The sequence below is a fragment of the Sturnira hondurensis genome, unplaced genomic scaffold (genome assembly GCF_014824575.4).
Source record: "Sturnira hondurensis isolate 20B ecotype Veracruz unplaced genomic scaffold, ASM1482457v3 Scaffold0006413, whole genome shotgun sequence".
In the NCBI taxonomy this organism is placed as follows: Eukaryota; Metazoa; Chordata; class Mammalia; order Chiroptera; family Phyllostomidae; genus Sturnira; species Sturnira hondurensis.
In genome coordinates, this window is record NW_028079044.1 from 53,118,518 (window position 1) to 53,136,621 (window position 18,104).

At 65.2% G+C, this 18,104-nt stretch overlaps 1 protein-coding gene across 5 annotated transcripts; it reads left to right on the forward strand.

Annotated features, from left to right (window-relative positions):
- The first annotated feature begins 1,772 nt into the window (after window positions 1–1,772).
- RHPN1 (rhophilin Rho GTPase binding protein 1) lies at window positions 1,773–13,778 on the forward strand. Of its 5 annotated transcripts, none has more exons than XM_037048870.1 (15): window positions 1,773–2,058; window positions 6,444–6,559; window positions 7,485–7,613; window positions 7,749–7,824; window positions 8,445–8,522; window positions 8,978–9,102; window positions 9,205–9,371; window positions 9,514–9,707; window positions 10,012–10,168; window positions 10,246–10,356; window positions 10,657–10,851; window positions 11,265–11,341; window positions 11,477–11,623; window positions 11,745–11,906; window positions 12,249–12,439. In XM_037048870.1, the coding sequence occupies exons 1-15, from the start codon at window positions 1,978–1,980 to the stop codon at window positions 12,342–12,344; spliced, it is 1,911 nt and encodes a 636-aa protein (XP_036904765.1). In that variant the 5' UTR covers window positions 1,773–1,977; the 3' UTR covers window positions 12,345–12,439. The 5 variants fall into 5 exon arrangements, with proteins under 5 accessions (XP_036904765.1, XP_036904766.1, XP_036904762.1 ...); XM_037048867.1 differs by having other exon boundaries at window positions 1,775–2,058; window positions 12,311–13,774; XM_037048868.1 differs by having other exon boundaries at window positions 1,775–2,058; window positions 7,548–7,613; window positions 12,311–13,774.
- The last annotated feature ends 4,326 nt before the right edge of the window (window positions 13,779–18,104 follow it).

The window sequence follows — 18,104 nt, forward strand, 5'->3', positions numbered from 1 at the left end:
TCATCAGTGAGATTCAAGAAAATACAATGGGGCAGCTGATGGCGACTGGGAGAATTGTGTGAGGGCCCAAGGTGCCTACTTTGAAGGGGACTGAGATGTCATTGGCCTTTGTACAATGTTACTTGTATCTCATATCTTCTTAATAAATGTCTCTACTTTTCATAGCACGTGGCTAGATACTTTCTGAACACTCTTACAATGTTGTTTATATATTGTTATTTATAATTTACACATTATTTTATATAGCATTATTAGATGTTATTTACATATTATATGTTATGTAAGGTTATTGACTTTCTAGTTACTTTTTAGGTAATCTGCTTTGTCTTTTAATTTCCTTTTAATTCAAACCTTAGAGATCTCTTTTCACTTCCAAATGGTTATGTTTTATTTTGGATGTTTTTTGCGGTCAATTTCTAGACATCCCGTCTTTTTAAAAAGGCCCTGGGATCGGATGGCAAAGGTACGCAGTTTCCGAAGAGCTGCTCCGCCAAACGGCTCCTCCCCCAGGGCTCCATCGCCCTCCCCCACGGGCAGCCCCTTCAGTAACCCTGCTGCTGATGACGTAGCACTGGATTCCACAATTCCGAACAACAAGCTTCAGCTTCTGGAATTTTACTTTCTAATTTGGGCCTCCTCTGTTGATTTAGCCTTAGGAGGATGAAGGTTCATCATCTTCCACCATCTTCCTCCCCCTCCCGCTAATTAACTCTGGCTGTAATTGTGCTGGGGTCAGGTTGCCGGGACATCTAGAGTCCATTGTTACGGCCATGAAAAAGAAACACCCAGCTCAGCCCGGTAATATTCTGTGATTACTTCTGACTTCCCACACACCATTTCTGCCTCCCGGAGTTGAAATCCGACGTGTTTTGTTGCGGCCGGCGAGCCGCGGGACTGAGCTCTGGGTAAAGCTGGATCGGTGTACACGAGTCCCAAGCCCCAGCGCCGCACCGTGGCCGGCGGAGTTGGAGTGGGAGGGCGGGAGGGCGAGCCAGGCTGGAACTTCAGAGGAACCTGATAAAAGATCAGTTTCTGCTTCTGCTCTGGTGTCCTGTCTCTACAAAGGGTGTGTGTTCTTGGGTGAGGTGAGCCCACAGGACATCTGAGTGGGTTCCAGAGCCACCAGGAACGCAGGGAAGTTAGGAGAGGGACGGGGCGGAGGATGGGGGGGAGCAGGTCCCGGTGGCCGCTCTGCACGGAGCGCAGGTTCTGGGACCAGCACAATTCTGGAAGCAGGCCGGTTCTGCGGTCGGTTCTGAAGTAGGTTGTGGACATACAAGGATTCTGGAAGCAGGTTCTGGAGACTGGCTCTGGGCGTGCAGGCGGCACCCACCGGAGAGGGGCCAGGCCGGAGCCCGCGTCCGCAGCAGGGAGAAGAAAGCGGGCATTGTTTAAGAACTCGCCCGCGCTCGCTCCTCCAAACTGTTAAAACCCCTATTGTGAACATTTTTGGACGAGCCTCTTGGAAGGTCCCTGTTGCCGTGGGACGGGGTAACAGCGGAATCTGCCCGGGAGCCGCGCGCCGCGGCTCGTCGCGGGGGGGGGGGGGCTCGTAATTGGCACAATTGGCGAGTTTCGCGTTATTTTCTCCCTTTTCCCCAACCTTGGCACACAAGAGGGGCCGCCTGCGCATGCGTAGTGCGTGTCCCGCGGCTGCCGCTCAGCGTCGCGCCCGGCGGTTGCCAGGGGTAACCGCATTCCCCCCCCCACGACTTCTCGGGTGGGTGGGCGGGGCCTGGACGCCCGGAGCCACCTCCCTCGCTCTCTGGTTGGCCGAGGCTGCTGTCCGTCGGAGCCGCCGCTGTCGCCGACTGGGCAGAGAAAAGTTTCGCACGCTTGGCTCGGGGCGCCACGCCCCTCCCTCCTGCCGGCCCTGCCACCCGGGACCGGAGGACAGTTCAGGACCCGGCGCGGGGCCCCGGAGGGACCTGCACGGGCTTCGGCTTCCAGGCGGGCGCGCCCGAGAGGCGGGCTGCGATGATCCCCGAGGAGACGCAAGACGGTCCGAGCGCCAGCGAGGAGAGCCCCCGGCTGCAAGCGACTGGCAGCGTCTGCAAGGTGGGCGCGCCCGCGGGGCATGGGGGGCTCCGGGTGAAGGGGCCAGTGGGGGGCCCCGGAGCCGGCGAGCAGGCGGGGCTGCAGATCCAGCGCTGAGTCTCCCGTCTAATGGCAATGCAGGTCTCTCAGGCGGCCGCCTCCCACACCTCGCTCGCCCCAAGAGGGCAAGGTAGGCGTGCCGCTGGGGAAACTGAGGCCGGTGGAGGGTCAGAACCCGGCCTCAGTTTGTTTGCCTGTGCTGGCTCCTCTCATGTCTGTTCGCGGTCACGTGCGGGGAAGAGGCAGGAGGCCCCTCCTGTGTGGCTCAGGAATGGGGGGGAGCACAGTTCAGCTTACTGTTTTCTGGACGCTCTGGGCTCCCTTCTCTGGCAGGTGTTGGGCTCTGGTCTGTGACAAACGGGGCCCTAGGGAATGTTCTTAGGCTACTCATTTCACTTCTCCTAAAACCTCCCTCTCCTCAGGGCTGTCTGGCTTTGCCCTGGGCACCCAGCTCTGTATTTGGTGACTCTGAGCTGCAGGCGGCTGAAGCCTCCCAGATACAGGAAACAGCTGGAGGATTTCACAGCTGGGGAGTTCATCTTTTCCTCTCGCCCCCCGCCACCGCCACACACCCACCCCCTTGTGAGCTCCCTAACCCCAGGCACTGACTGTGGACCATTTCTAGGAGCACTGGGAAGCTCTGCGAAGCCCCAGGAGGGGTAGAGTGGGGAAGAGGGGGTGCTCTGGCTGATTTCCTCTGTGGCCCAGAATCGGAGTGTCCCTTGGGGTCAGCTCGAGGCTGCCCCTGTGTTCATGCTAAGACTGGGCTTCCACGCCTCAAAGTCATGCAGTCTGGTGCCGCCAAGCAGAAGTGGCACCTGCACCTGTGGTGACGCCTTGCCCCCCTTCCCTCTTCCATGTCTGGCTGTACAGTGGGCCCCAGCTGCTCTGTTCACCTTTTGTGTGCCCGGGGCCTCCCAGGGAGGCCCAGGGGGTCCAGGTGGGATAGGGCTCCAGGTTCCTGGCTACAAGATGCTGACCAGACCCTTGGAGGGGCAGGTTCCTCCCTCCTTGCCCCCAAGAGATGCCAGGTGCTGCAGCAGCCGTGGGAGAATGCCAGCCAGGGGTCCCACAGCATGGGTGCTGGAGAGAGGAGGCCCCTCACCGGCCCTTTGTGAACTCGTTTCCTTGCAGCCCAGCAGGGCAGGCCGGCAGTGGCCTTCGGAGAGAGCTCGAGTTGTTTTGGACTGAGTGTTAAGGAGGTCGCTCACCTAAGACACTCCGGAGGGCTCCGTGGACACTTCCAGTCTCTGTCCCACTGCTACCTGGGGAGGAGGCAGGCACTGTTTACAGCCCTCTCTCTAGGACGACCCAGCAGTTGGAGCTTCCTGGCTTGTGTCCCAGAGGGGAGGCCTCGGGCTGGGAGCAGGCAGGCGGGGTGTGGACCACAGCCCAGCTCAGCCCTGGGGGACACTGCAAACCCTCGCACCCGGCTCTGTCCCATGGCCCGGTGGTTCTGCCCCCCTGGGAAGCCTAACCAACCCCTCCAACACCAAGCTGGAGGGAGAGGCTAACCCCACACTGGTCATGACGTCCAGAGTTAGGACGGGCTGGTCAGCTGTCCTCGTGAAAGCCACACCTGGGTCTGGGGCCCCTCTGGACCAGTATGGGTGGTGTCTCGACTCCAAAAGTGCCAAGAGCAGATGTCCAGAGGGCACCCTCTGGCCCTGGTGTCCGGTGGGGACTTACCAGCACCAGGTAGGGGCCTGCTGAAGAGCAGCCCAGCCCAGCCCAGTTAGCAGGGGCCCTGGGTGTGGGGCTGCCCGAGGTCTCCCAAGAACTGCCAGTGCTGAGCGAGCCTCAGCCAGGGCACCGTGGGGGTCACTCAGCCGGCCTGAGTGGCCTGATCTGTGGTCAGTCTAGTCTGTGGGTGGTTCAGCCACCGTGTCCTGGCTCTGTCCCCCTAACAGTGTTTGGCGGGTGGCAGGGGTGAAGGGTGGGGGTTGCTGGGCTTCACCCTCCTGGGGCGTCCAGTTCTTCTGTGTTCAGAGGAGGTCCCTGAGGCGGGTGGGCATCAGCAGGCAGAGCCAAAGGCTCTGGGAGGAGGAAGCTGGTCTCCCAGGTCAGGGAGTCTCTCCCTGGAAACTGACGGAGGCAGGGGGAGCCTGGGGAGGGCGTGGGGCCCTTGCTGTTTGTTTCTGGCCTGTGTTGTCATAACTGCCTCCCTCTGGCTGCCGCCCACACCGTTTCCTCCTGGGCCGCTGGGGGCCATGGGCCTAGGCTTCCAGGCAGCCAGAGGAGCCAGGCCTGTCCTGTCAGGGCCCCAATAGTGAGGGGCGGGGGGCGGTCACTTCACTCTTCCGCACCCTTCCCACATGAGCTGGGTTTCCGGATGGGGCGAATGCTGATTGCCTGGCTCCTGCGCCCTCCCTGCTGGAAGACCCCTTCACCATGGGGCCCTGGCTCTGCCAGGGCGGACAAGCGTGAGCAGAGCTATGAGGCACATCCAGCAATGCCCAGGCCACTGGGGAGCATTAGCATCAAGTCTGTGGGCAGCGCTATGGAGTGCAGAGCGGACTCGGCTCCAAGGCTGGGGCTCTCCCGCACCCAGCGCGACACTCCGGCAGCACAAGACACCACAGACCAGGTGAACCATGTCGTCGAGGACAGCGCTGCTGAGCCCCAGCCTCTGCCCAGCACTGGCCACCCCCACCCCGGGCAACAAGTCATGGCCGCTTACCCAGAACGCTTGGAACCTGCTGGAAGTTTGCCATCGGACCTTCCGAAGGAGAGGGATGCAGCTGGGGGCTCTGGCTGCTGCTCCCTCCCCAGATTCTCAGGCCTCCTCCAGCACAGAGCGGGTGTGGGGGATGCTGGAGAAGAGGGCTAGGCCGGCAGGAAGACACAGCCAGTGGAGCAGAGGGAGGAGAGCCGTGTTTCGCCTCATTCCCTGCTGGTGCCACTGTGAGACCAGCCCCCCACCATCTGCAGATGAGGAACTGCCCGGGGTCCCAGGGCAGGGTGTCCTCCGCCACCACTGCTGTTTTCCCGGGGTTCAGGGGGAGTGTATCCCCTCTCCGCAGTTATCTAAGGACCACTGGCAGTCTCCTGACCTTCCGGTGCCAGAAGAGTGCCTCCTTCTCCAAGAAGTCTTCCCTGACGGAACTCTGTTGAGAACGCTGGAGTCCAGAAACGCTGGGCTGTAACCGAGGGGCCGTGTGCCGGCAGCAGCCTTCTCTGTGAGGCCGGTTTTTTAGGGAGCTCCCTGTGAGTGCTGCGGCGAGCGAGGGAGTCCAGGGGTCTGAGTGTGACACTGGGGGCGCCAAGGAAAAGAAGCCACACCCCTCAGGTGTAGGGAGGACCGCAGCCGCTGCAGGAGCCCAAGGTCTGCGCCTCGTGGATAAGACCTCTCTCTGGCCTGTGCTGCCGGCAACATTCAGCTGTGTCTTCGCCCCACTGACGGGGCTCCAGTGTACGCCCGGGTGGACACTGACCGGGGAAGGTGATTCTGAGAAGTCCTTCCTGTTTCCCAGGCTGGTGACTGACCAGGACAGCAGGTCCGGAAATGGATAGGAGGAGGCGTGGTGGCTGCGTCAGACACCAGTGGGTCCCCTGGAGGCCCTGAAAGCCTTTCAGGGTTCCGTTCCCCTCACCTGCCCCAATGGAAGCCTCTGGCTTCCACCCCCAGCTGCAGCAGCTCCCCTGCTCAGCATCACCTCAGTGAGGTGCCCACAAAGGCACAGCCTCAAGCTGCCTCCAGGTGCTTCGCCTGGGGCCCCGCACACAGGCGGGCTGGCACAGTGGCCCTGTGCAGTGAGGGACTGACGCCAAGGCAGGCCGGGGGCAGTCAGGAGCCTGGCCTGCTGCCTGTGAGCCCAGCAACACTGGGCCTGCAGTTCGGGCATTTGCCAGAGTCCCCTCCAGTCATCCACCAGCGGGGACAGCGCCCAGCAACAGGGTCGGCATGGGCGGAGCACCGCACGGAGGGGTGGGCCCAAGAGCCAGCCTCCAGCAACCTTCAGGCCTGGGTCGCCGCCCCTGGCACCCGCCCGAATGGTGAGCTAGAGCCTGTGTGGGCAGGGTGGGCTGTGGGGGCTCCGGAATGGAATTCCAAAGTGCAGGCAGATGTGTGCGAGCAATTGGCCGCCGCCTGCCCGGGGCTCCCAGAGCCGACTGGGCGTCCAGGCTGGGCTGAGGCCCAGAGCCCCACCACACTGCTGCAGGCTGCACAGAATCAGCCAAACTTCTCCCCAGGGCCCCCAGCCCAGCTATGTCCCGCTCCCGCTGCATCTCTCCTGGCCCAGTGCCCTTCCTGGGGTCCCCCTCTGAGCCCAGGCTCCATGCTCATCCACCCCATTCCCCACGGGCAGCAGATAGCTGGCCTATGACCAGTGGCCTCTCTGCAGGGCAGTGACACCCTGGCGCAGACCCAGCGTGGCCACCTGCAGAGCCGCAGGGCCCGTATCCACCAGCAGATCAGCAAGGAGCTACGGATGCGGACAGGCGCTGAGAACCTCTACAGGTGAGCGCTGGCCGCCCCGAGCCAGGTCCGTGCTGGGTGATGAGGGCAGTGTGGTGACCCAGGCAGCACCTGCTCTTGTGGGCAGGTCTGGCCAGGGACTCCCGAGCAGGTGCCCATGGCCAGTGCTGGCTGCCAGGACTCAGGGCAGGCCTTCCACCAGGACCTGGGATGGCCACGCCGTGCAGCCAAGGCCTTCACCGCCCACCAAGGCCCCCAGCAGGTGGGTCCCTGGCAGGGGCCAGCTCAGGGCTAGCTGAGGTCCATGCTGGGCTAGAACGGACCTTGAGGGGCCTTCTCGCTGGTGGGCAATGGGGGAGCCTCTGATATGCCTGTGGTGACCGGCAGCGGCTTCTCAGAAGGGGCACTGTTTAGGCTGAGCTCTGGCCAGTGACCAGCGTCCCACAACTGGGGACCTAGGGAAGGCCCCTCCCCTTAGAGCAGGAGAGCTGCACACGTGTTCTGGCTGCACACCCACCTGCCTCCCCTGGTACGGCGGGGTGGGGGGGGCAGTGGCTGGGTGGTGGCGGCTCCAAGGTGGAGCTCTGCTGGGCCCGAGGGGCCCCTCCTTCTCCTTAGCAGCCTGGCCTCTCTGTCCACCCCACCCGTCCAGCCTTCCCAGTGACCCATGGCCCCTCTGCTGGGCACCGGGATGTGGGCACAAAGGGTCGGACCCCACCCATCCAGGGAAATGGGCTTGGAGTGTCTGTGGAGGGTGCGCCTGTGTCCCAGGGGAGGGGGAGGTAGAGGGTGGCTGTGTCCCGAAGTCCTGGGCCAGCGTCCAGATGAGTGTGGGAGGAGGGAGGGCATCTCCCGGGCAGGCCTGACTGCTGCCCCCTGGGGACAGGGCTCTGGATCCCAGGCTGGGCGGGGCTGCGGCCGGCCGGGGGCGGCCAGCCTGCGTGTCACCACTGCCCGGCCTCCCCAGAGCCACCAGCAATGCCCGAGTCAGGGAGACGGTGGCCCTGGAGCTGCGCGGCGTCAACTGCAGCCTGCAGCTGCTGAAGGAGGAGCTGGAGGAGCTCGACCGCGGCCTGCACACGGATGGGCCCGGCAGGTGCGTGCGCACGGAGCGGCGCCTGTGTGGCGTGTGTGGGTGTGCAAGGGTGCACCTCCGGGAGAGGTGTGTCCTGTGCGGCAGGAATGGTGGGGCGGACTCCTCAGAGCCTGGCCCTGCTGCATCTGGTTCTAGTGAAGGAATCACTGTCCCCATGATCCCCCTGGGGCTGAAGGAGACCAAGGAGCTGGACTGGTCTGCAGCCCTGACGGTGAGTGAGCACAGGCCTGTGCGCCGGGGCCTGGGGGGTCTTGGGGGCTTCCTGGTCCAGCCCCCTCATGAGCAGATGGGGAAGCCGAGGCCCAGAGGGAGGGAGGGTCTGACCTGCAGGCTCCCAGCCTCCCAGGCTGTAGGGGCTCTGACCAGGGGGTGGTTGGAAGAGAGCCCAGCTCGGACGGATGCGGCAGAGCCGGCCATCCTGCTAGAGGCCCCAGGGTGGCCGCGGGGCTCTCTGACTCTGGTCCGAGGGTCCCACTGGCTGGGGCCGCCCTGCAGTCAGCCTGTGCTGTGAAAACCCGCCGGCTCCGTGGTCCTCATCTGGGGCCGGGCTGTCCTGGGCCGGTGGGCCACTGCTCCACCGGCCCAGGTCAAAGGTGCCTTGAGGATCCCTGCCTGTCAGGGGGCACATGGGGCCTGCCCACCGGGACTAATAAGGGACCCTGAGTCGAAACTGCACCGAGTCTCCGGGAGCACAGCTGTGGCAGTAGGCGTTCCCCCTGCTGGAGGCGAGGCCCGTGTCAGCCCTTCCCAGGTACCCCACATCCGGCTGGGGCTGACCTGTTTCGGCAAAGGCCAGCATTTGCCACACACACACCCCCCCCCCCACGCCAGGAGCGGATCTCTCAGCACTTTGGAGAGGATGGCACCTCCTATGAGGCAGAAATCAGGGAGCTGGCGGACCTGCGGCAGGTGGGTGGGCCCCGCCCCCGCCCCCGCCCCGCCCCCGCCCCACAGGAAGACCTGCACGCCCAGTTCACAGAGAGGCTCAGCGGGGACAGCAAAACAGAGTTCAGTGTAGACATTCACACTGCGTGGGTCGCCCCCTGGGGGCAGCTCTGGGGACAGCGGGGACACAGGCCCGCCCGGGGCCTCCCCCCCGCCAGCCCCCCAGCGTGATGGCTCTGTGCAGGGCAGCACCGTGGCCCTGCGGGAGTGGCTTCTCCGCGCCTGTCCCCTCCCCAGGGACCCTGCCTCCCCCTTTGAGCCCTGTCGGTCTTTCGGAGCTGTGCACAGCTATTCCAGGGCCGGCGTGCCCCAGTGGGACCCTGGCTGCCCCTCAGGGCTGCGATGCCCAAGGAGGTTCCAGGATGGTGTGCGTGTGGTGGGAAGGGCCAGCCAGGGCCCAGCCGGCTCCTGCCCCACAGGCCACGTGCACCCCCAGCCGGAGCGAGTCGGGCCTGGAGCTGCTCCTGGCGTACTACAACCAGCTCTGCCTCCTGGACGCGCGCTTCGTCACCCCCGCCCGGAGCCTGGGGCTGCTCTTCCACTGGTAGGGCCTGGGTGCCCAGGGCCTGCCTCCCCAGCCGCGCGCCGCTTCTGCGCCCTCCATGTGTGGTCACGGAGCCCCATCCCACCGGACCCAACCTTGCAGGTATGACTCGCTCACAGGGGTCCCGGCCCAGCAGCGGGCCCTGGCCTTTGAGAAGGGCAGCGTGCTCTTCAACATCGGGGCCCTGCACACCCAGATTGGGGCGCGCCAGGACCGCTCCCACGCCGAGGGCGCCGGCCGTGCAGCGGAGGCATTCCAGAGGGCTGCTGGTGAGCGCCACCCCCCCTCCACCCACAGCCAAGCCAGGGTGCCAGCTGTCCTCTGGGGCCTGAGCTGGGGATGGGCAGGATGGCCCCCAGCATGGGGGGTGCGGGCAGCCCCATCGCACCACTGTGAGCATCCCCTTCACAGGGGCCTTCCGCCTGCTGAGGGACAAGTTCTCCCACGCACCGAGCCCTGACATGAGCCCCGCCTCACTGTCCGCGCTGGAGCAGCTCATGGCAGCCCAGGCCCAGGAGTGCGTCTTCGAGGGCCTCTCGCTGCCGGCCCCCGCGGCGCCCCAGGACTGCTTGGCCCAGCTGCACCTGGCTCAGGAGGCCGCCCAGGTGCAGGCAGGGCAGCCCTGTCCCCAGGAGACCTGTGCAGGCATCCTGTAGGGGCTGTGTCTCCTGTGTGTCCCCCAGGCCAGGGTGTCTCATGGTTCCTGGGGGGCTGGTCAGGATCCCAGGTCCCGAGTCCCTGTCTCGGGAGCACCACCAGTCAGAGCAAGACCTGGGGGTGCAGACTCACAGCCGGGCTCGGCCAGGGCCAGGGGCAGGGGAGGCCGGGTCCAGGGTGGAAAGACAGGGCCTGGCTGGACTCAGCGTGGAGTCCTCCAGAGGCCCCTCTGTCCTCCTCTGTCACCGGCAGGTGGCAGCCCAGTACGAACAGGTGCACGGGACCATGGCCAGGCCCCCAGTCCAAGACTACGTGCCCTTCGCCTGGACCACCCTGGTGCGTGTCAAGGCGGAACACTTCCGCGCCCTGGCCCACTACCACACAGCCACTGCACTCTGCGACGGCTCCCGTGAGTGCCCCCACCAGAGCCCGGGGGAGGGGCGGTGGAGACCTGGTGCAGGGAGTCATGGCCCTCTCTGCCCCCAGTGGCTGAGGCAGAGCTCCTGGCACTGGGGCAGGTCTTTGAGGGGCCCCCAGCCCCATCGGAGCCCCGGCGCCCCGCGCTGCCCCAGGAGCCCGAGGAACGCAGGAAGCTGGGTGAGATAGCCCCCTATGGGATGGGGCCTGGTGGCCCTCCCCACCCGGTCATTCAGAAGGCGCCCCTGCTGGGTGCGTCTGGTGTCTCAAAGCTGGTGGGAGGAGTAGCCAGCCCCCCTCCTGGACACCCCAGTCTGGGGGCAGCACCCAGAGCAGGGCCCTGACCCTCAACCCCTGCAGCTCCTGCTGGGCCTGCTCGCAGGATGAACTCATAAGCCATCACCTGCCTTCCTCCTGTCACATCTTGGTCAGGGAAGGGGGCTGCGTGTGACGTGCGTGTGCTGGCCGTGTCCCATGCAGGCAAGGCCCACCTGAAGCGCGCCATCCTGGGGCAGGAGGAGGCACTGAGGCTGCACGCAGTGTGCCGCGCCCTGCGCAGGGTGGACCTGCTACAGGCCGTGCTGGGCCAGGCGCTGCGGCGCTCGCTGGCCAAGTACTCGGAGCTGGACCTCGAGGACGACTTCTTTGAGGCCACCGAGGCCCCTGACATCCAGCGTGAGCAGCCAGGCCCCTTGGGACAAGCATGTCCCAGGCATGGGGGGCAGGGGGCAGCTACCCCCCTCCACAACTGTGGGTACAGACGCCAGGACCCCCGTACCCACAGGGTTTGAGCCCAAAGAAGGGGCGGGGCGCTCATCCCCCGCCTCGTTGTGTGTCCCCTTGTTCTGTGTCCCCCTCCCTGCACCTGATTCGTGCCCCGGGGGAGCTATGGCCTGGAAGACAGATCCCCCCAGCCAGGGACCCCCAGGGCTCCTCCACTAAGTGGGGGGCAGCCAGGTCCTGGATGTCCAAGAGGGGCCAGTGTCACTCACTCTGCTGTGGCCAAACCACACCCAGCGGCGTCCCAGGGGCCTGGGGCTTAGGGAGCCTCGGGCTCAGTTCTGCCCCCGTTCTCCTTCACTGCCCAGCCAAGACGCACCGGAGGCCAGAGGTCCGGGCCCCCAGCTTCTCCCGGGTGAAGGTGACTGACATCTTCCACCGGCTGGTGAGCACCCGTCCGTTGTTACTGCCCCGGGCAAGGCTCCCACACGGCCCCACTCCTCGTGGGTCTGTGCCCCAGGATGCAGAGGTCAGGGTGAGGGCGTCACAGGCCAGGCCTCTGAGCCGCAATGCCCCCCAGGGGCCCCTCTCTGTGTTCTCAGTCAAGAACCGCTGGCGGCTGGTGGGGCCCGTCCACGTGACCCGAGGGGAAGGTGGCTTCGGCTTCACGCTGCGGGGAGACTCACCCGTGCTCATCGCCGCAGTCATTCCCGGGGGCCACGCTGCGGTAGGGCCATGCCCCGGACTGACTGGAGGAGGCTTGTGTGGAGGGCAAACAGCAGGCTGCAGCTAGGAGCAGGGGGTGTCCACCTGGGACTGCAGACCAGACTGTCCCCGTGTCCCTGCAGGCAGCCGGCCTGCAGGAGGGCGACTACATTGTGTCCGTGAACGGGCAGCCGTGCAGGTGGTGGAAGCACGCTGAGGTGGTGGCCCAGCTGAGGGCTGTTGGCGCCGAGGGCGTGAGCCTGCAGGTGGCAACCCTGCTGCCCAGCACCGAGCCACTCAGCACAGTGAGCGCTGGGGCTGGGAGGGCGTCCCCACACCCTTGTCCCCCCGCCCCTTGTCCTCCGGGCCACAGACATCTACAGAGGCTGGCGTACCAGTGCCCTCCCCGGGGTAGCCCAGGCTGCAGCCACCTGTGCCACAACCTCCACCTGGCACTGAGCCCCTGCCCTGGACGAGGCCCCAGCCCAGCCCACGCCCCTGTGGGCCCACAGCCCTGGAGGCCCCAGGTGGAGACACTGCAGCCCTGCCCCTCAGCTTTCATCCACCCCAGCGTGGCACTCCTGTGGGGACCCTGCTGTGGGGCTGCCCTCACCTGAATCCCCAACCTCCTCCGTCACACCCACTAGGCCGGCCACGGGTGGGCCGGGCCAGGGCTGCCGACCGCTGCCTGTCTCTGTCCTGACTGCAGGGGGACCGCCGGCCAGCCCTGCGAGGGCTTCTGAGGAGCCAGAAGAAGTGTGGCTGGGAGACGCCAGCGCCTGCGAGGGTCAGCCCCAGGCCCCTCCTCGGCTGGAGCCGCAAGGCCCAGCGAGGCCAGCCTGGAGGGAGGCTGTGCCCGGCCCCTCATGCCCTCGCTGCAGCACCCTCACCCTCCAGCAGCCCCGGGAGGCAGTGAGGGGCGGGCTCCCCGCACTGCTGTACCCTGGCGCCATCCCCAGCTGGCTGGCAGCAGGGCCCCCTCGCACCCTCCCCCTGCAGGACCTCCAGGCCAGTCCACTGCCTGGCCCAGCGCCCATTAAAGTCAGTGTCAGATGAGGAGTGTCTGAGCCCAGTGTGGGGGGCTGAGTCCTGCACCCATGTGGGGAGAGTCACCATCCCCCTGGACCCTGAGTCCAGGGGCTAGAAGGCTGCCTCTGGGCCACCCTGTCCCAAGAAGGGCTGCTTCCCAGGGGGGCAGGGGTGTCCAGCTGCTTGTCTTAGAATCTGAAGCAGCCACCCCCAAGAGCGGGGGCAGGGCAGGGTGGGGGCCGCAGTGGGTCCCTGCACCCTCCCCCCTCTCCTGGCCCATGCTGACACCTGCCTCAGCCCACCTGGCACCCCACAGCCTGGACAGGGTTCGGCTCCCTCCCTGGCCTCCAAACCACCTTCCCGCCCTTCACACAGCAGCCTGGGCAGAGCCCCAGACAAGGCCCACTCTGCAACACCCATCACTGTCCCCTTCCTGCTTCTGCTCTTCCAGTCCCCTCCCCTGACCCGCCTCCCCCACAACCCAGCCTGGGCACCCGGGCTGCTATCCCACCTTGAACCTGCCCAGAGGCCCTCATCCCCCCCAGGCCCAGGGCCATCACCGAGAGGTGCCCCCAACCTGCCCTGGCCCCTTTGGGCTCCACACTCACCTTGCCCCCGTGATCCCAGCTGGGCTCCCCAGACTGTGAGGCCTCAGTGTCCAGGAGCCTCACACACCAGGTGGTGGGGAAGGGGGGCAGTGATACTTCCCCAAAGGCCATCAGTGGACAAACTGCCCCAGGGCCCTCAGAACAGGGGCCCAAAGGAGGGGTGGCAGGCCAGGGGGAAGCCTGCTGGTGGGCAGATCAGTAGGTTGGGATTGGGGGGTCCGAGATGGTCAGGGGTCACTGTGGCCACCAGGGGGCAGCCACTGCCCATGCAATTGGCCACAGGAGGCCCGGTCTTCGGCAGGGATGGGTTTGGGGTGGGCAGGCAGGAGGAGACGGCCCCTCCTTCCTGCCTCCTCCCTCCTCCCTCCAGTGATTTGCGTCTCCTGGTGCACCCCCAGACTGGAGCTGCCTGTGGGGCTTGGCCCCTTGGCCCACCACCTCCCTTCTGCTGTCGGGGTGGAGGGTCAGGTGGTCATGGGTGAGCAGGGGCACAGGCGTGTTCCCCGTGGCCCACCTGCCCCTCCTGGGAGAATCTGCCCCTCTCAGCAGAGCCAGCCAAGGTCACCTCAGCACGTATTAATTTGATTAATAAAACTGTGCATCAAGGAGGCCATTACCTGCTAATCGGGGATGACAGGTCTGGCAGGCCCTGTCCAGGAGAAGGCAGTGGCTCCCCAGCCACCTGCAGCCCCTCCGGGCCCGGGAGCACTGGGGCCTGGGGAGAGCACGGGCTCAGCAGCTGCCTTCAGCCTCCCACTTGCATAGGAGATGCCTTTGCCAAGGACCACAGTCCTTCCCACCGCCGACAGCCTGTGGGGCACAGCCTCCCGCCTCCCCCAGCCCTCCCCTGCCCCGAACACCTGGCCTCTCTCCTGGCTAAACTGGCTTCTGGCCGGCCGACTCTGCTCCAGGAGAGCTGGGAGTGAGGTCAAGGGCTCTGGGCCTGGAGGTACCCACAGTCCGCACCCCACCCTAGGAGCAATGCTGCCCCTTCCACACTGGACTGAGGGTGGTGGCCTCCAGCTAACACAGTGGGTGACCCCTGGGACAGACTGTCCTGAGCTGGTGGGGAGCTCGGGGTCTGGGCAGCGCCTGCCCTGTGTGTGCTGGGGTAGTGCCTGCCCAGCCTGGGCAAGGGGGCTGTGCCCATGAGGTCCTGCCAGGACAAAGGTCCTTCCCAAGTGGCAGCAGATGCCTCGGCCAGGGCAGGCTCATAGGTGTGTACACGCATGTGGGTGTGCATGTGTAAGGTTGGGCATGCACCTGCCCAGCCCACCCACCCTGCCGTGGTGTGTCAGGGAATCTGGTCTCTTCCTACCTGCCTGTCTCCACACCAGAAGCTTCAACCTGACTCCTGCCGTCACCTGTGCTCTCTGCCCTCCTTGGTTTCCAGCGGGCACCTCTCAAGCTTCCCTAGACATGACCACACCTCATGTCTGGGTTCAGCCCCATTTTCTGACCTAGTCACATCCCTGTTTATCACTGGGTCACGATGGGCCACGGGCCACAGGCAGGGACTGCATCTGCTCATCCACAAGCTTCGTGAACACCTGGACAGATTCGGCGAGCTGGTGGGGTGTCCCACGCGCGTGCCGCCCACAGGGGCGGCAGCAAGACACTGACTGACTGGCTCCCTGGCGCCCAGTGCAATCCCGGTCGAGGGAGCAGGGCTACGAGCACATGTGCCGGCCGCGAGGCCCACGGGGCACCCGCCCATCCGCACCCCTGAGCGCACCCGGGAGGCAAGGCGGCCCACGCAGGGACTCCTCACTTTCCAGAGCCCTCTGCCCCTGGCGGGAGGTCGAGGTTGAGAGCGCGCTGTGAGCCTTTTTGCTTTGCCAACAGAAAACTGCAGAGAGGGGAAAAGGCAACTCCGTTTCGCTTGGGTCAGCAGTGAGCCTGGCGCAGAGATTAATGTGCGCAAAGGCGCTCGGAGGGTGAGAGTCCGAGCCGCCTGGGGGGCGGGGCGGGGCGGGGCCAGGGGCGCGCTGGAAATGGTGATGGACAAGAGGAGCAGGGACAGGGTCCCTTCCCAGCCTTCCTCTGACTCCGCCCCCTTTCAATTTACTCCCTTCCGTGCTCCCATCCTACCCACCTCCTTTCCCACCAACCCTGGTGCCAGTCCGCCATCGGTTCTCCCACCGCCCAGCCCAGGCCCCTCCACCTACCTCAACAGCCTCAGTCTGCCCCTAGATGTCAGTCCCTGGGCCGAGCCCACAGGAGATGGGACCCAGGGCCAGTCTGAGAGGGGGTGAGACGCCCCAGACTGCACAGCCACCTGGGGGGGACACGGAGGCCCGTGCGTGGCCGGTGGAGGGTGGAAAACACAGCAGCTCTTCAAGAGCCTGAGGAGGCCGGGGCAGGTGGAGGCCGGACCGGGCTGGGGAGCGGGCGCCCTGCTGGGGCCTGAACCCTGCAGGGTTTGCTGCCCCACCAGAGTGGGCTCAGTGGGGCCCCCAGAGGCTCAGGCCGCATGCAGCCTGGATACCTGAGGAGTTATGGGTCTGGGGCAGGGTCGTCCTGGGTGTTCCCAGGTCCCTGAACGGCTGACAAGCTTCTCTAGAAGAGGCAGGACAGGACAGGACAGGGGAGTGGAGCTGAGGGGTGCCTGGGGCCCGGATGCAGGAGGGGGTGTTCAGGCTGGGGTTGCCCTGGGGCTGCCTCCAAACCTGGCAGACACTCGCTGTTGTTTCAAGGCTCCAAGTTCACGGGTATGTGTGAGAACAGCTGCAGGAAACCAGCCCACCGACCTCACACAAGTCTGTCTGGGCCTCCATTTGCCCTTCTGCAGGACGGACCAAATCAGACAGGACCTCAGGGCTTGGATCAGAGTGCGGGGCTCAGCCCAGGCTGCCAGAGAGACACCCCCTCATTGGGAAGGATGCCCCACCCCCTAGATCGGAGGTGCTTGGCTGGGCCACCCTGTGTCACAGTGGCCTGAACACCCGCATTTTGGGGCTGTCAAGCTGGAGGCTGACTCCCCACCTTTCCCCCTGCCTGTCCCCCCACCCTGACCCAGAGCCTCCCATGGCATCATCCAGGGAGTTGTAGGTGTGTCTGGGGCTGGAGAGGGGACAGTCTGGGGACCGGAAGGAAAGGCTGGGAGGAGATGCTGGAGGAGGAATAGGGAATAGGCCGGCAGAGTAGGAGGGCAGCAAGGTGCCAGAGGCCAGAGAAAGTGGTTGTTGACTCGGTGTCCCCACCACCAGGGTCAGGCCAGCCTTGCTGAGAGCTGGGGGCTGGAGCTGCAGGCCCAGTGAGTGGGGGGCCTGAGGTCTCTCTGAGTGCGGAGCCCAAGAGGCGAAGGGCTGCTGGTCAGGCAGCCCAGGGCCAGGCTGCCAGGGGCCTTCTTGCCCCACCGGGCCCCTGAGCTGGGGGTCAGAGGTTAGACCAGGGGCCTGGGCACCTGGCACTGGAGGTCAGCCCCTCTGAGGTCTGAAGGAAGGCCCTGGCAGGCGCCCCCCCCCCCCCTGCAGGGAGTGGGGTCTCCCTGCCTCAGTTTCTCCCTCGTCCCCAGCGGTCTCTGACCTGAGGCCACGCGGTGTTCTCAGGGGCCCTCGGGATGGGAATGCCTGCACACTGCAGTGTCGGCCTGGGAAGGGCTGCCAGCCCCAGGCTCTGCCTGCACCCACCCCCTCACCCCCGCGGAGAGCCAGACGTGCATTACAGCAAGAGTGAGTTATCGAGCTGTCAGGGGGAGCATTTTAAGACAGAATTATAGGGGAGAGGAAAAAGATTTTTACCAAATTAATGAAAAATCAATCTGGCTTCAAAAATCCATTAGCCTTCATAATGCGTTGGTTACGGGCGGAACCGCACAGTCCATAGCTGCTGTTAAATACACCTCCCCCACCCCCACCACTCATTACCCCACCCCGTTTTTTACTTCTGAGACTGACACCTGCTGCCCCACCCCCATCCCCCCTCCCAGCCTCCTGCCCCCAGCCCTGCACTGCGTCTGGCTGAGTGGGCCACTGGACCCCCAACACAGCGGGGGTCCCCAGAGGCTGGGTGAGGCCATGGTGCGGTGGAGCCACTGTGGACAGGGTGGGGACGTGGGGACCAGTGGTCTGCTTATTGGCTAAGGCGGTCACGGGGGTGGTAGCCTGGTGGTGACCATGAGGCCAGGGGGTCAGTGCTGCTGGTGGTGATGTGGCTGGCTGTGGGGGCAGGCAGGCTCTGTGTGGGTGACCAGGGAGGCTGCAGTCGTGACAGCCTGTGGCATGCCTGTCCCTCCCTTCCACCAAAGGAGGCCCGGGAGGTCTGGACGGGGGCCCTGTAGTGATCCCCTCACACAGCCTGCGTGAGTGCGTGCGTGTGGGACAGGCAGGGGGCCAGGCTCTGTCGGGCCCTGGCCCAGGGCCCTCCCTGCCTGTAAGAGGCAGGGTCAGGACTGAGAGTGGTCCGAGCCCCCCCCAGGGGACAGCACGGGCCTGCACCTGGGGAAGGGAGCTCAAATCCCTCTGCTCCCCAGTCCCCGGCGCGGTCTGGACACCTCGCTGCCCACGAGCCGCTTCCTTGGCAGTGGCCACTCTCCCGCCACCCCTCAAGGGGAGGCCAGGTAGCACCTCCTGTCACCTGCACACCCAGCTCCCCAGGGGGCCTCTTCTGGCCTGGACTCCGGCAGGACAGCCACCTCTGGCCGTCCCCTCTCCCCTGCCTGCTCCCTGCCTGCCCCGTGTCCCTGCCTGCCCCCCATAGTATGTTACAAGTGGGTTCTTTCCTGAAACCATCACTCCCGAAGTTCTCTTGGATGTTCTCTCACCCCGCCCCCACCCACCTGCTCATCCCTGCATCTCTCACCTCCAGAGCTCTCCCAGGGCACTGCCCTGCTGGGTGCTGGGTACCCAGATGGAGGGCCTCAGT